The 17,555-nt window shown below is 38.2% G+C and overlaps 1 protein-coding gene across 1 annotated transcript; it reads right to left on the bottom strand.

The window, feature by feature from the left end:
- Nucleotides 1-1,401: 1,401 nt before the first annotated feature.
- Nucleotides 1,402-15,044, bottom strand: LOC307117209 (extracellular matrix protein 2). Its single transcript, XM_079802001.1, has 9 exons — nt 14,855-15,044; nt 13,543-13,607; nt 12,747-13,179; nt 12,502-12,617; nt 11,815-11,947; nt 11,151-11,308; nt 10,918-11,057; nt 4,510-4,836; nt 1,402-1,969 (listed from the first exon to the last, which is right to left on the bottom strand). Exons 1-9 carry the CDS (start codon nt 15,003-15,005, stop codon nt 1,795-1,797), a joined length of 1,698 nt encoding a protein of 565 aa, XP_079658127.1. The 5' UTR covers nt 15,006-15,044; the 3' UTR covers nt 1,402-1,794.
- Between the last annotated feature and the right edge of the window lie 2,511 nt (nt 15,045-17,555).

Below are 17,555 nucleotides of genomic sequence, written 5' to 3'. Positions count from 1 at the left end.
CATTATCCTGCTGAAAGAGGTCACAGCCACCAGGGAATACCGTTTTCATGAAAGCGTGTACATGGTCAACAATGCGTAGGTAGGTGGTACATGTCAAAGTAACATCCACATGGATGGCAGGACCCAAGGTTTCCCAGGTAAGCGACGCACACGCTCCCGGCCATACACGTGATGTAAAAGAAAACATGATTCATCAGACCAGGCCACCTTCTTCCATTGCTATGTGGTCCAGTTCTGATGCTCACGTGCCCACTGTTGTCGCTTTCGGCGGTGGACAGGGGTCAGCATGGGCACCCTGACTGGTCTGCAGCTATGCAGCCCCTTACGCAACAAACTGCGATGCACTGTGTATTCTGACACCTTTCTATCAGAACCAGCATTAACTTCTTGAGCAATTTGAGCTACAGTAGATCGTCTGATTAGTTGGACCACACGGGCCAGCCTTTGCTCCACACATGCTGGATCATGGGCGATCCCGGCGACATGACCCCCGCTGTTCCTTCCTTGGACCACTTTTGATAGATACTGACCACTGCAGACCGGGAACACCCCACAAGAGCTGCAATTTTGGAGATGCTCAGAATTGTGATCGTCTAGCCATCACAATTTGGCCCTTGGCAACTAGCTAAAATCCTTACGCTTGCCCATTTTCCTGCTTCTAACACATCAACTTTGAGGAAAAAATGTTCACTAGCTGCCTAATGTACCCCACCCACTAACAGGAGCCGAGATGAAGAGATAATCAGTGTTATTCACTTCACCTGTCAGTGGTCATAAATGTTATGCCTGGTCAGTGTATATATGAATGTGATGAATGTTTTCTTTTAGATCACGTGGATGGCCGGGTGCGTGTGTATTGCTTACCTGGGGAACATGGCACCAGGATGCATTATGGGAAGAAGGATGGGAGATGGGAAGCTTTCAGCAGGATAATGCGCCCTGCCACAAAGCAAAAATGGTTCAGGAATGGTTTGAGGAGCACGAGTTTGAGGTATTTACTTGGCCTCCAAATTCCCCAGATCTCAATCCAATCGAGCATCTGTGAGATGTGCTGAACAAACAAGTCCAATCCATGGAAGCCCCACTTCGCAACTTACAGGACTAAAAGGATCTGCTGCTATCATCTTGGTGCCAGATACCACAGCACACCTTCAGGGGTCTAGTGGAGTCCATGCCTCGACGGGTCAGGGCTGTTTTGGCAGCAAAAGGGGGACCAACACAATATTAGGTCAAAATGTTATGCCTGATCTGTGTATATTTTTAGAAATTTAGATGGTACCTACCTGGGCTGTGAACTTTGGTTCCATCATGTCTGACAGACAGTTTTAAATTGTGGTAATTGTTAACATTTAGCATTACATAAAGGGTTTCGAAAAACATTCACTCGCTAAATTAATTATTAAGTATTATACATTTGTTTTATTGTCACATCAGACATATTAATACATTAAATAATACAATAAACTTATAAATATAAAATCATTGCAAATGCACCAAAGTATAAATGAATATTGTGAAAGAAAGCCATTAATAACTGTCTGAGCCAGGGAGTTTCTGAGCCTGCTTGTGACATTAACTTATAAGAAGAATGTTTATTACATACAAAAAGAAACATAATAATGTATTTTATACTACAAGTTGCTGAACATGACCCAAATGTGCATTTAAAGAGCAAGCGTGCACATTATTAATAGATCTAATGGATATGATGTTTACAGTATTTAATCTTGGAGTGTCTAAGAGGTGGGGCAGAGGGAAGGCTGTGAAGTGAGAGGGTGATGTTTCTGAAGTTCACTAGCCCTGTGTTTGGCTCTGGGGCTCCAGTATGATCTTGTTGGGGTCCCGAATGCAGGAGAAAGCAGCACGAGGGATTTTCTGCACATTGATGTAGTTGTGCTCTAAATGGACAGTTGACAGGGGAGATTCCTCCGTCCTTTTAACCTTACAGAATGATTTCACTGGGACAGAGCTGAAAACACAAAGCCATATGTACGAATCACTATCAAATGTTTCATTGTAGGGATGTAGATATTTTCATCAGTATTTCTGTAATGTTTTGCAATAAAAATATCTAAACCATTTTAATTTAAACTTAAAAATCTGAAAAGCATAAGTGTGCAAAAAATAAGATAAGAAACATAATTTCTGAAAACAATTTAGAGTATTTGTTGGAAAAAGTAGAAATTTAGTTGTGATCATTGTATAAACTGAGAGGGGTTTTGTATCCATGGGTATGTAGCCAAACGCTATGGGTTTGTTTCAAAACTTAAGATGCTTAAAATGCTAAATGTATTCAGCTCACTAAGGCATTCACGCTGTGCTCCATATGCAAAGATTACTCTAAACATTATGCTGCCTTCTTAGATACCTCAGGTTAGTAGCATTTTATATATATATTTCTTTTGAGAATAAGGCACCCCAGAATGCATTACAATGAGCTCAGTGAAAATGTTCAGTGTTATATTCACTGTTCTTGTCTTTTAATTCATGTGCCTGTGTTTCTTGTGTTTCCTTTCAGTTTGGTTCCCTGTCGGTTATCGTCATGTGTGGATTATGTCTTCTCCTGGTTTTCTCCTATGTGAGTCTCTGTGTGGATTAAAGACTTTATATTTAGTACCTGCATCAAGCGCTTGGGATTGGACCAATCTTATGCTTACCAAGGTATTCATTTGACCAAAAATACAGTAAAAACAGTAATATTCTTGTATATTCTCAGTAAAAATTATTACAATTTAAAATAACTGTTTTCCATTTTTAATTTATATATTTTTTATAAATGTAATTTATTCCTGTGATGGCAAAGCTGAATTTTCAGCAGTCTTCAGTGTCACACTTTCATCCTTCAGAAATCATACTAATATGCTGATTTGCTACTCGAGAAACACTTATTATTATTATTATTATTATTATTATTATTATTATTATTATTATTATCAGTGTTGAAAATAGTTATGCTGCTTAATATTTTTCTGGAAACCATAATACATTTTTGGGGGGATTCTTAATGATGAATAGAAAGGTCACAAAATAATTTAGCATGAACACAGCCTTAATTTGAAATCGAAATCTTTTGTAACAATATAAAAGTCTTTACTGTCACTTTTGATAAATTAAATTTCTTTTAAAAAAAAAACATCTAAATACAACATTTGAATAATAATGTACATACATTTATTTTACAAATATTTTACACAATTATTTGTGTGCTGTGTTTTTGTCCCCCTGTAGTTCCCCCAAAATTACATATTTAAAAAAAACAATCCTGTGAAAAAAATGTATTCATGCCTTAAGATAGCTTGAATGTAACTGTACACCCTTGCTTCATTTAGTATACACATTCTGTATCAGAATGGTAATGCATTTTATGTATTGCTCTCTACAATGTCGGACAAAACAGTAATTCATATGATTGGCCTTTTGCTTGACTACATTACCAAACAGCTAATAATGTGTTACTAATGTTACACAAACCATGTTCCTGTTTGCCATCTCAGTCTGCCTTCTAAAAATCAGTATCCTTAGAAACGTTTTAAACAACTCAGAACGTCGGTGGAGAAAGGCATATAGTTCATCATAATATCGTAATATAATCGTACCTGATTTCTCATATCAACAGAAAAATATACCGGGATAATCTGGCTTCTTTTGAGACTCCCCTGCTTCAGAGAATAGTTAATTATATGCTAAAGCCCACCCTCACATTGATGTAACTGATTACAAGGTAGTTTGTGACATAAGAAACACCGGCGATTTCAAACCACGTTTTTGAGAAGAAAATACTCAGCAATGGTGTTGACTTATGAATTTGCACATGGTTTGTCTAACAAAAACATAGACAAGTAGCATATTAACAACACCATAGACATATAAACAACATTAAAAACTTGATTTTCACCACAGGGGGTTTAACTGGTTTAGTAACATATTAACGTCAGACTCCACTGGAATGAACTAAAATCACTTGTGTGGATCTCAATATATAAAGATAGTCACTGCTTATGACAGTTGAGATGCTGCCTTAGAAAGTAGCAGTCTATGGGCCAGATTTACTAACAGCTCGCATCAGCGCAAACCGTCTTTTGGTGTTAAAAAACGACTGTTAGGATTTACTAAAGACACGCAGTGAAAAATTTGTGCTGGAAAGGCATGGACAGTTGTTTTTGCGGCTGACCATATTACACATGCATTTGTAGGAGTTTCCTTTTCAGATGCAAAATTTACGGGAGGAGAGTATTTAAATAAATCATGCAAGGTGATTTACTAAGGTTTGCACTCGTCAATTTACTGGTATTTGCGCCACTATTTACCGCCCAAAAAAGTATGTTTTAAACAAGACTCTAATTAGCACTACTCCAGTAGACTGCATTGGTCATTATGGAAATAAATCGGTTGGATCTGTGTTCTTTAATTTGCGTGTTGCACGCACAGAATTGTGCTTTCACGCTAATATGCCCAGTTTAGTAAGTCTGGCCACTCACTAGGTAAGGATCACAGCTTATGTGTACATACCTTATACGGTTGTGGTCTAGATGCAGAAGCTGGAGGTTCTTGAAGTGACGCATATTGTGGGGCACCCTCTCAAACCTGTTGTTGTCCAGGAGTAACTCCACCAGTGTTTGATAAACACCACGAAAGGACTTCCCCAGCACCCCGTGCTCCTCTAACAGGTTGTGGGAGAGGCGTAGGGACTGTAAGCCTGGGCGGAGGTGACTTAATGAGTATGGAGGAATGGAGTGAATGTGATTGTGCTGCAGGGAGAGTTGGCGCAAGGCCCTGGGCAGATCTGTGGGCACCACTGCCATCTGGTTATGGGACAGGTCAAGAGCTTCCAGCTTCCTGAGGAAACAGACAGAGGTGTGGTTTTACATCATGGGGAGTGTATTAGCACCAAGATTTTATGTCACAATATGATTCATTCTATTTTGATAATGATATAAAGTATATAATAAGGTTGTTATGGTACCAATATTGTAGATACTGGCGAAATTTCACAAATCTCAATACCAATTTTGGTGCCACAGCAAAAACAGTAAATATGGTTAAATATGTAATATTTAAATATGTGGTCACTGATCCAATCAACACAATCATTTGATGAATCAGAAAAAAAAATGGTGACCAGATAAATTCAAATCCCCACCACTAGTAGTGAAACCAGGACCATGCTTTGCTGGACTACCAGGCAGACTTGTTCTAACCAGCATGGACCACGGAAATTCATGCTTGTCCAAGATGGTCTTTACAACTTGTATTTAAACATGTTAGAGTATTGATGGTTAGTGTACATTGGTTGCAGCATATGTAGAGTTTCTCTCAAGTGCTGGAGGAGCTTGTGAAGTATTCTGCTGTGTTTGCACAGAGAAAGGGCCCCATGGCAGGTCATTAACCCAGCACAAGACAGCTAGAGCCAAAAAAGCCTGAGCGTCAACTTCGGTTAAGTGCATTTGAGTGTGTGTGTGTGTGCTCTGTGGAGGCACAAAGGCATAGAGCAGCAGGAATGGGTGAATGCGTTGTGGGGGAGGAGGATTTCGAGTGAGTTAGAGAGAGAATGCCTTGAAAGAAATGGCAGTGTATGAGAGGCTTTTGTGGTTTTCGAGAGGGGTCTGGAGGAGGCAGCTGGTGTAAGTTTACAATGTTAGTCCCGGCAGGAGTCAGGAGCACATTTCCTCTGCCTCCGTAACACTGACGGCTGCCCAGTCCACCGGCGCACTGAGGAGGGTCTCATATAGCAACGAGTGTTATTATTACATCAAAAGCTACACTGACCTCCATGTGGTTTTCATTCACCCAACAAGCTCTGATACTGACCTTGTGATGAGAGATGAGACTGTAGAGGATGCAGACTGAATATCAATCAGGATATCTGGCAGTAAATGTAGCTGAAAGTTTCAGTGGGAACCCTGAGCTATTATGTTGTAGTTTTAAGTAAAATAAAGCAATTATTGGTGTCATCTAAACTGTATATTTTAAAAAGCCTTTGAATAACAGAGCAAAAACAGTTTCAAATCATGTTTCAGATTCATTGTTTGTATTTTCTAAAACTCTGTCAGAAATTTGGAAAATCAAACAATATTGTTTCTTATGGCACAAAGTGGGTCGAGACTGCCACTATTGCTACAAAACAAAATACAAATACTGAAGGTGCATGATGTTCCTAGTCTTTGTAAATAAGTGTAAATGCTAAGAAACAGAGTGAATTTTCCCCTCTCTTTAGGAGATTTTTATCAACAGTTGGGTTGTTAAATAAATCAATAAATGTTTTATTATGCATGTGCGCAACGGACCACTGTCACAAGGGAGCCAACAAAATAATTTACAGCCAGACGCACACTTTTGTGTGATTTGAGTAGGAGCTAGCAGACAAGTATTGTTCTTTATTCTCATACTTTCTTTTTATTTATATTTTTGATTATATATTATAAGCCTATTTTTCTTTTATATTAGAAGAAGCATTCCACTGCCAATGCACTATATCTAAAACAAATACCACCCTAAAAGCCTTTAAACATGTACAATACCAGATACCATCCAACTGGCAAAACTGCCATAAATAAAAACTTTCATTAAAAAATCAAAATATGAAAAAATCATCATTAAAGAACACAAGAGTCTCAGATTGTAAAGCAGTTTCAGGATTATTGGCTTCTGATGTCTTAGTCAGATTTGTGTTGTGGCATTGTTCCCACACAGATCTCCCCCACCGACAAGCCAATAACGGTGGGCATCCTCAGGGAGCACTGCCATTATGAGAAACAGAAGAGCGTGGCTGCCACCACATGTCCAAGGGCACCCACAAACGTTGCACAACCGCCCTTACGTAACCTGGCAGGCAGGACAGGAAGACCACTGTCACGACGAGGCACATTTCGTTAGATCTCATGTTATATCATGCATGCGGGAGACTCAGGCTCAGCCAAACTCAGCCCATTCGTTTCGCGCACTGATTTGAACTAGCAAGAGCAGGCAATGGGATAACCATCTCCAGCTGTGGCTCCGCAAATTCATGCTCTTTTTCTGACAAGATTCAGAAGACAGGTTTTAAATATTTTCACTTTAAAAGAGTGAATGGCGTGAACGTGTGGGTATCTCACCTCAGAACTGCTGTTTGTCTCCTCAGGCAGAGATACTTTATATAACTCATTATGAAATAAGATGCACTAAATTGCATTCTTTTTTGTCTCCCTGTGTGAGAAAACAAGCAGCGTGTGTCCTCTGTTTCACCCCCCTGCCTCATTCCCGTAAGCTCGGTCCAGCTAGCGCATCAACATTGTCCTCGCCATCCATCAAAATCTCAATCTCAGGTCATTGGCCTGCAGAAAAGCCCTCTCCCAGCACACCCTGTTCTTCACCCCGAGAACCAAAACAACCCTCCATGATGACAGAGGGCCTGTGGTGTCAATGCACACACACACACAACAACATTGTGCACCTATATAAACACACCAGCATATAAACACACACACAGCACCATGGTCATTTATCCCCAGGTTGCAAAGATTCCCATGACATTTTGCTGCGTATTGAAGTTTTGTCACTTTTAAAGAAACTTGTGACTCCCATTAGCAGCTAAGAGAAATAAACCATGAAGGTTAAGTGAAATTAAGAACCGTAATTAAATTTTATAGGCCTGGCACTTGGATCTTTAAAAGAGAAGGATAGAGCTCTCAAGGAGATGAGGATATACACACACAATGTTTAGGGTTAATTCAACCAAAAAGGAAAATTCTGTCATCTTTTGATCACCCATACATCATCTCAAAACCATAAGACTTTCATTCATCTTTGGAAAACACAAATTAAGACATTTTTAATGAGAGGTTTCTGTCCCTCCATTGAAAGTCCAAAAATGTCATAAAGGCGTCGTAAAACGAATCCATATGAATCAAGCGGTTTAATCCAAATCCAGATATAATTGCATTATATAATAATTTACGGGTTTATTTAACTTTTTATGATTAACGCACATACACCAAATATGGTAAACACAGAAGCCTAAACATGCATGCATCACATGCTAGAACAAACCTCACTGGTTCTTGTGCGTCACACACGGATGTTTAAGCTTCTGTGTTTACCATTTTTGAGTACTCTATGTATGTCTGCTGATCATGGTTAAAAAGCCTAAATTAAATCTGTTCATGATTTAATGAATGGACTTTAATTTGAGAAAAATAAATCTCTCAGGTTTATCTTAATTTGTGTTTCAATGAGAAACAAGTCTTATGGGTTTTGAATGACATGAGGGTAAGTAACTGATGTCAATTTTCATTTTATTGGGTGAACTTTTACGCGTTTATCATCAACTTCACTGAATTGTAACTTGAAATTACATGACAGGAAAAGGAATTTACTGAATTGCAATTCAGAATGGCACATAAGCCAGAGTAGAACGGGAACTAGTGCAGAAGTATAAATGAAGAAGGGCATAAAAAAGAGAAAATAGTATTTATCGGCACCATGGACCCAGTCTAAATACCACTGTAAATCCCAGCAATTTGTTTATATGCAGGGGGTCTATAATAGCTAGTTGTTGATAGCATTCTCAATCATTTCAATGGCAAATCTGGCACAGAATTACACAATTACCCAAATACCCCCCAGAAGTACACAATTTGTCATCTTTAGACCAAATTCTAAGCTAATCAACTCATCTAGCACATCTATGATCACAGCTGGAAATGACTGATCACAAAGAAGCTTCAGGAAAATATTGTCATGGCTACATCTTTTTGTATGTGTATATATTGTATGTGGCTGTGTTGCTAAATGAGTGAAAGTTTGAGAAATGGAGTGGTGAGGAGGTGTTGATGGAGCTGGGATTTACAGCGGTATTTAGACTGTGTCCATGGTGCCGAAATGGACATTATTATGGCCGTCAGGCACTCATTAAAGGCTGAAGAAATTAAAGTAGACAGCAAAAGACCTGCCTCAACTCGGGGAGGTTCACAGATTTTGTGCCGAGACAATAGTATAGTGCTGCAGCGTTTGGGCTCACATATGTAAATGCATGCACACACACATCTACAGTAACAATTAACAGCACAATTTGGTTACTATGTTATTTTTGAAATAAAGAGGCTGCAAAGTTGAGCTGATGGCTGATCAAAGCTTACTTGCGCTCACTGCAGCTAATCACTGGTTACCTTAAAAAAGCAGCTGGAAAGCAAATAGTGCATCAGCCATGGCAACAGTTCCAGCAATAATGTCCGCTTTCCTTAGAAATGCAGTTTGATGAGAGTGAAAGAAAGAAAGAAAGAAAGAAAGAAAGAAAGAAAGAAAGAAAGAAAGAAAGAAAGAAAGAAAGAAAAAAAATAGAAGTTGCTTCTATTCCCACTTTGAATGGCACCATTTCAAAAAGATTTGCAATTCGCAAGAAAAGAAAATGAGTAAAAGATGTTGGAGCTGAATAATGTATAAGTATGAATTGCTGACGGTATGAGAGTCAGTGTGAGAGCGGGAATGGAGGGGATGGAAAAGACAAAAAGCTTATGAAGCAGAGAAAGTTGTAATGAAAGGCCTCATTTTAACATAAGCCGACATTTTCTCACATAAAGCTATTGTATGACTTCAGAAGGCTTGGAATATAAGTCATATAGGCTACTTTTATGATAATGTTATGGTGCTTATGTGTCCTTTTTAGAAGCTTGAAAGCTCCAGTTCGCATTCATTGTAATTGCATGGTAAATAGCAACCAGCACATTTTTTTCCACAGAAAAAATTAAGTCATACAAGTTTGAAACAAGTAAAAGAGAACATTTTCATTTTTGGATGAACTTTGGATGTCTCTTTACAGTATAAAGTACTGATTACTGTTGCATCTTTTCTTTTTCTAGATTTTAGCAGAAGTATGGATGGTTTAGTGTGCTAACCTAGTATCTGTACTTTGGCAACTCGTATAAATGACAAAATATCTCTCTACAGGAATGCTTGAGCATCACGGTCACCCCTGTATGAATCATACCCACGCATAGCCAAGCTATTACCACCAGTGCTGTAAACCGCACCATTTGGCTGATCAGCTGCCAGCCAAACATCTGGATTCACCACAGGACAAGTGCAAACTGTTATCCACGAGTGAGCTTATCCTTAATTACAAAATTGACCCTAGTAATCTTCAATATACGATCGTAGATAAAGTCTTTATTACTCATGGAATTAAGTTTGGATTTACAAACAGCTGGGACATGGTATGTTCTCTGGCTTGTTTTTCTAACTTCACCCCATCTCTCAGTGTGTTTGACAGGGCAAAGGGCAGAGTGAGTGATGAGTGAGTTCTCTGTCACTTCTGCCTCCCGTATAACACGCTCCTGAGGATGAGTGATGTGAGACCTTGGAGAAGCACATCTACTCTGGTCGAATTGAAACTATGAGGCAGATGCAGGGTGACAGCAGGGCTAAAATAAATGATCACCCTCCTTCAAATGATTCTGATGATGACGAACACACAGGATTTGTGTTCTACCAAAACACATTCACTGGGTTAGACTGCTCTCAAAGTGTCTGTTGTGCACCATCTAGTGGCTAACAAGGAAAATGTCCTATATATATAATCACATCAATACGTAAAATTAATAAATAGTAATATTTCATGTTTAAATACATTATACAATTATAATTTATATATTTATATACACTTAAAAAATTAACAATATATTATGTGAAATGTTTTATATAGAAATATTAAAAGATAAATGTATGTTTTTAATATTCATGACAAAATTCAATCAATTTGATTAATTTTGACAATTTATATTAAAAATGTTGTATAAAATATATTCTATAATAATATATAAATATATTTTTATACAATTTATAATGAACTAAGAATATATTAGAGCAGGTTGCTATTCTTCAAACAATAAACATAAACCTATAATGTGTATTAACTAAGTATGAAAATGTGCATGTGAGACTCACGGCAGGTTGATCCAAGCCTCAGGGTAGATGCTGTTCTCTTTCAGGAGGTTGTGACTGAGATCTAACACCTTCAGGTGAACACACTGATCCAGAAGCCTGTCCTGCACCTCCACTATTTGATTTTCCTGCAACCTTAAGTCCTGCAAATACACCAAGACGTATCAAAATATAAAACCCCTAAACTTAAACAGAGACGCAAGTGACTGAAACATTGGCTGGATTACAGAACTGACCTCTAAAGATGGGGGTAATCCCGCTGGAATGGAACTGAATCTGTTTTTATCCAGTCGTAAATACTTAAGGGCCTTCAGAGGTTTGAAAGCCCAAGGTGCAATACTGCCCTCATAGAGAATGTTTCCTGTCAGTTCTAATACTTGCAGGTTTGTCAAGCCTACAAAAAAAATAAAAAATAAAAAATAAATTTTTTTTTAGTTATTTTAGTTAAAGGTGTATTAGTAATTTTTGTTTATTTTGAGCTGTCCTGGACTTATTCTGACACCTAGTGGTGTGGATGTAACCTCACACAAAAGCAAAAGCTTCCCGTTATTAAAATGATAGTATTAATGACCTATTAGCAGTAGTCTAATTTAGGTATATAATTTGAGTAAAAGTGTCCAGCAACAAGTGACAGTTACTACGATAAAGCAAGTAATATTCGACTGATTATGCGATCTTAACGATTCTCTCTCAATGTACAATAAAACATAATCTCCTGTGAGTATTTTAAACATTATCTAAAAGTAGTATTCAGTTCTTTATCTGTATTTTTTTTAAAGGAAAAAATGAAGAACTCTGACTTCCCTCATAATAATGTTTCTACATCTAAACTCACATAAATACATACCAAAGCCATTAATAAACTAATGTTTTTGCAGCTGGCATGAAAACAGCACAAACCTTTGAAGCTGTGTGAAGCCAGTTGGTTTATTTTATTGCTGCTTATCTTAAGATCCTCCAAAGAAGATGGCAAGCGTGGAATTGTTGTAAGTTCATTGCCATCAAGTCTCAGACTTTTTAGCTTTGTCAGATTCTGTCAAAAAAGCAGAAAAAAAACCACACACTTTTCAACAAATGTCCCTGTCTGCTTTGGGCCAAGTGAAAAGTTTCCACTGTGCCTACCACCAAATGAAAAGCCTCAATTTTTCATGTTGGTTAAATTATTTTAATGTTAAGACATGTATTTCAAACTCTGCTGCCCCGGACTACTGGACCTGTATTGTTTTTTCATATGTGGAATGTCATAAATGGCCACTGTGAATTGTGCACTTGTTTCCCTCCTCAAAGAACATTTACTCTTCATGCTAATTTCACTGACATTGAGTTCCTATTTTCATGGTGCTGCGTTTGCTCTGGGAGTGGTGTGTTTGGTCACTTCTCAAGGTCTCCCAGTGAGAAATCCAGACTTAACTTGGCCGGACATATATATTTAACAGTTATAATTTGAAACTTTTTTCCTTTTAATTTGTATGTTCTTAAAAATCCAGACTTATTTTAGATTCGATGTAGAAATGTACAGTGTTTGCACTTTAAAGGTTATAGATGTATATAACTGGTGTAATTAAAGGGATAAAGAAATGCCAGTACCATAAAGAGACTTAGGTCGAAAGAGGAGTCGTCCAGCATGTTCAAACTTAGGTCAAGCTCTTCAAGATTTGGCAGTCCAGAAAAACCACGAGGAGGAATTCTTGTCAAGTTATTGCCTGTAAGACAGCATACTGGTTAAAACGCTGCACGGCTGGGCTTATTACAAGACATAACCGACATAAATTATAGAGTAACTCAGTGATCCATATACTTATGTTGGATCTTTCAGTCTGTCCAGACCTTACCAGGCAGCTCAAGTATGGTGACTTCCAGGTTCGTGATGACGGGCAGGTGGGACAAGCCAATCTGCTTGCAGGATATTCTAGTTCCTCCCAATTGGCAGCCTTCTGGTAACGAGTCTATGAAACCATCTCGGGTCAAGGTGCTGTTAGAAGCATCATTCTCCTCCTCTTCAGCTTCTGCTTCTTCATTTCCCTCTTCCTCCTCCTCCTCCTCTTCTTCCTCCTCCTCCTCTTCTTCTTCTTCCTCATCATCATCATCTTCTTCTTCATCCTCTTCCTTTTTCTTTGTTTTCTGCTCCTCCCCTTGGTCCATGAGGCGTTTTTTCTCCTCGTTGAGTCCCCTCAATATTGCGTTTAGTTTTCCTGCTGTGGCACCCCATCTCTCCAACACTGCATTGAGCTCCACCCACACAGCCTCGGTTCGCCCCATAACTGACTGATGGGACACACGTAGGGAATCAAGCCCATTAGAGAAACAGGAATGACCAGAAACACGCTGAACAAACTAAACAAACTAAATATAGTAGACAAATAGCACAGACAGGAATAAAGGAGGTGGAAAATGAGAGGTTGAGCATTAAGACAGGAAGCAAAAATAGACTTATAATTAGCATTTATGGTATGGTCGTGCTGTCTTGGACTGCCAGAATACACATACTTGTTCCACTGTAACAACAGTAGCAGCTTCTGCAGCAAACTATGGGACACTCGTATGGCCACGAATTCAATATTTACTGTTTTCTATTTATTTCATTACACTATTTGAGGATAGTGACGCTTTGACTGCAGAAATACTCACCTGTGTATCTGTGGTAGTGTCGCTCGATTGCCTCGTTCTTTGTGCTTGATTGCCTCCCTTTTCACCTGCAAATCCAGTCATGATTCAACACAACAATATCGAAATCAGTGAACACAGAACTATGAACCAACAACTGCACTGTTGAAAAAAGGAGATTTTTTTTAAAGAAACTAATAGGCAACTTTTATGCAGCAAGAATGCCCTAAATTGATCAAAAGTGATAGTAAAGACATAACATCTATTTACAATAAATGCTGTTCTTATGACCTTTCTGTTCTTCAAAGAATCCTAAAAAAAAAAGTATAATAGTTTCCACAATAGCACAGCTGTTTTCAACTGATAATAATAAGAAATGTTTCCTGAGCAACAGATCAGCATATTAGAATAATTTCTGAAGGATCAAGTGACACTACAGACTGGAATTATGATGCTGAAAATTCAGCTTTGACGTTACAGGAATAAATAACAGTAATAAAATATATTAAAATAGAAAACAGTTATTTTAAATTGTATTAATATTTCACTATATTATTGTTTTTACTGGATTTTGATCAAATAAATGCATCCTTTGTGAGCATAAGATACTTTAAATGTTGAAACAATATATATATATATATATATATATATATATATATATATATATATATATATATATATATATATATATATATATATATATATATTCTAGACTAGTTGTCATATGTTAGTGGGTCATATTCCTAGTTGACGTGATTAACTACACCTGTGGTTACTCTGCTAGGACACCTGTGTTAACTTGAGGAGAACTAATTTCTTACATCAACTAAAATCACCCGAGTCCATGTTGAGAAGTGGAGTTAGCTCAGAGAAAAGCCATAATTTGTTTGCAAATACCTCCTGCTTTTTTATTTTATCCAATACAATATAAATCATCCATTTTAAATTAAGCTTTATTAAGTGTTCGAGTACTCTAAAATGCCACTCTAGATGCAGACAGACACATGTTTTCAAAATGTTTCAAAACATTTCCAACAGCTTTGTGGCAGATACACTCTATCACAACATTTTTGTAAAGGAAATTGCTTTTACCTCTATTTTATTTCTCTCAAAATATCTCTTTTGATTCTCTTTAACAGATTTGTCAGATGTATGTTACTTGTTTGTTCTCTTATAAAAGACATTTCAATGAGTTTTATCCTAATTAAATGAACTTATTTGAACAAGAAAAAGCATAACAGACACCATGAACTACTTACAATGGGAACAGTCCTGAGATTGCATCCTGTGCTACTACTCTTGAAATCATAATTACTATAATTATTGCTCTACTCACTTGAAGCTGAAGAAGAATCCACCGGTTGATGCTGTGAGGATGAAACATCAGTCTCAGGTGACAATGCGATGAGTGAATCCAGATCATTCAGTGCTTCTCCGTCCACAGCTAAAACTCCTAAGCACAAGCAGAACACCAAAAGAGCCTGCATGGTTCTGATCCGATCTGTTCAGATGCTCACCGTGTACCTGCAGGCTCACCTCTAGCTGCCCTCTTAAATTCTCTCTTAGTCAGAAGTGAAAAGGAGGAGGAGGAGGAGGAGGAGGAGGAGAAAACAGGGAGGAGATCACAGTACGTGGTTAGACGTGTACAAGGACCTTCATTTCCAGGAGTTCACAAAAATATCAACCCCTCCTTATAAAGTCAACGGTTGTGCCAACAAACACTAGAGCTGGGACAAAGAGAGAGAGAGAGGCAGGGAGATGATGGTTAATGTCAGTCACGTCATGCCACAATGACACAGTGTTCACACCTTGTAGCACTTGAGATGGACAAATGAGAGAGTTGTCCAAACAAGAGGGCAGTGAGAGAGCAGCCTGACTGACCCGTACAGAGCTCTCTCTCCGGCTCCATGTCTCGTCCTCAACATGTTCCAGCCTGGCACTCTGCCATTAGCACGTATGTAAGAAAAAGACCTTGCCAAAAGAGAAAGACATGGTTCTCTAACTCATAAAACAAACACTTGGAGGCAGACAGGCATACAGACAAATGCAATGTGTCCTCAAAGCATACAGCGACACACTCCTATTGTTTATGGAGATTATAGGCTGATATATATACAATAGATAAGTCGCATTTAAAATGTCTGGCATTGGATAATTAGACAGCATTTCTTGGGCTTTCTTTAAAATAAATGCCACTCGCTTTAATATTTTGTTTTCTAATGCAATGCCATTTATACATTTTAAGTGCGGTGTCAGTACTCTTTTTAAATAACATTTTTAATTTCAATCACTAGTGTGAAATCAGAGATTTGAGAAATGTGGGGGAGGACAGAAGGATGTTAAAAAAAGGCTGAGTTAAGGTTGGACAAGGGTCTCACACACACATACAAATAGACAGGCTCTCAGGGTCACATTGTATAGGGAGAGATTGTTTGCATTTACATTTACTCCATAAAGTATCACTGCAGGGCGAGATACTGCCTTGCGACTCTGTTTAAATTTGCTCAGACAACACAGGCTACAAAACGGGGCAACAACTCTGTATGTTGACATAGGAAGCATATTTTTATGTGCACAACTTGAGGAATCTTCATACATTGTTTTTCAAGTTTTAAATTAGATTTTTTAATAACTTTAAAAAAATAAAATGTTCATAAAAATTACATTTTCTCTCTCACACACACATCTGGTTCACTATCTTTGTGGAGACTCTCCATAGACGTAATGGTTTTTATACTGTACAAACTGTAAATTCTATCCCCTTACACTACCCCTATCCATCACAGAAAACTTTCTGCATTTTCACATTTTCAAAAACTCATTCTGTGTGATTTATAAGCTTGTTTCTCCATGGGGACCTCAATATAGGTCCCCACAGTGACACGAGTCCCCAAGAGTCTGTGTGCATTCAGGTTCAAGTCCTCACCATGATAGAAAAACATGAACACACACACACACACAAATTGCATATATATATGCACTAAAATTATGTTTTTATTTCATTCATTTTCATAAATAGTAACTGAGTATGCATGCCTGTTGCTTTCAAAGTTACTTAAAGCTAACGTTACTAAAATTTGTCACAAAATGTAGGCTTTTTCTAAAATTCTCCCAACACAACCAAGATTCCTGAATCTCTGCTTCTTTAAGTACCATTTTAAATGGAAGACCCTGTATTACTTTCCAAACAAACTGTGGGTAAGAGTGAGACAGTATCTGTAATTTTACGCTATCTGGCAAAACCACTTTGCCAGACTGCTGCTTCTCGTACAAATGTCTGTCCGTAGTGAGTCACTAGTGTATGCTCTGCTGACCTGTCCGGTGTCCAACCACTCTGTCCTCACTGTCCCACACACACCTTCAGTGTCTCAGCTGTTACATGTTCTCAGGATGAGGTGGCTGCGGTCGGTGAATGCCGGCCGTGGATAAAGCTGCTGAGAACACGGGAAGAGAAAGAGAGAAAACCAACATCTGATCATCAGCTAGACTTCCCGAGTGAAAGCAAGAGAAGATTCCCCTAACACAGCAAAAGTTTGTGAACTGCGATAGCTAAATGAACCCAGATTACACTTTCATACTTCTTATGAAATTATACTATTTGTGAATGAATTGTATGTACGTGTACTTTGTAATCTCCTCCTCTGAGTCTTTTAAGGGAAGGTTCATGGCTAGTTGGTGGTTCTTTATTTAGGCCAGAGGAATCCAGAATAGCATAGCGTATCATTGTGATGTCAGCTCTGGAGCCATTAGTCTATGCTTGATGCTTTCATGAAGCTTGCCTTGTGGCCTAATATGACACTTTTGCTGTCTCATTTTGACATAACATATTGATTGATTTGTAGAGGAAAAAGGGAAGAAAAAACAGAAGGACTGATGTAATCAATCACAAAATAAATTCAAGCTTTTAAGCAGCTCAGGCACAAGACGTGCCTTGAGTGCTGGGTTCCCTTCGTGGGACTTAATTATAGAAATAAAGGTGGACTTGTGCCACAGTGAAGCAGCTGTTTATACATCACTAACCTTAGGACTTGAATAAT

This window comes from Gobio gobio, assembly GCF_949357685.1.
Source record: "Gobio gobio genome assembly, chromosome: 21".
In the NCBI taxonomy this organism is placed as follows: Eukaryota; Metazoa; Chordata; class Actinopteri; order Cypriniformes; family Gobionidae; genus Gobio; species Gobio gobio.
Note: the sequence above shows the minus strand (reverse complement) of the source record. Positions and strands in the feature narration are given on the sequence as shown.

Coding starts and splice junctions, on each gene's coding strand:
- LOC307117209 (XM_079802001.1), bottom strand. CDS start 15,005: ATGCAGGCTCTTTTGGTGTTCTGCTTGTGCTTAGGAGTTTTAGCTGTG. Junction 13,608..14,854: donor GGATTCTTCTTCAGCTTCAA/GTGAGTAGAGCA, acceptor CTGGATTTGCAG/GTGAAAAGGGAGGCAATCAA. Junction 11,948..12,501: donor TCGACCTAAGTCTCTTTATG/GTACTGGCATTT, acceptor CTTTTTTGACAG/AATCTGACAAAGCTAAAAAG.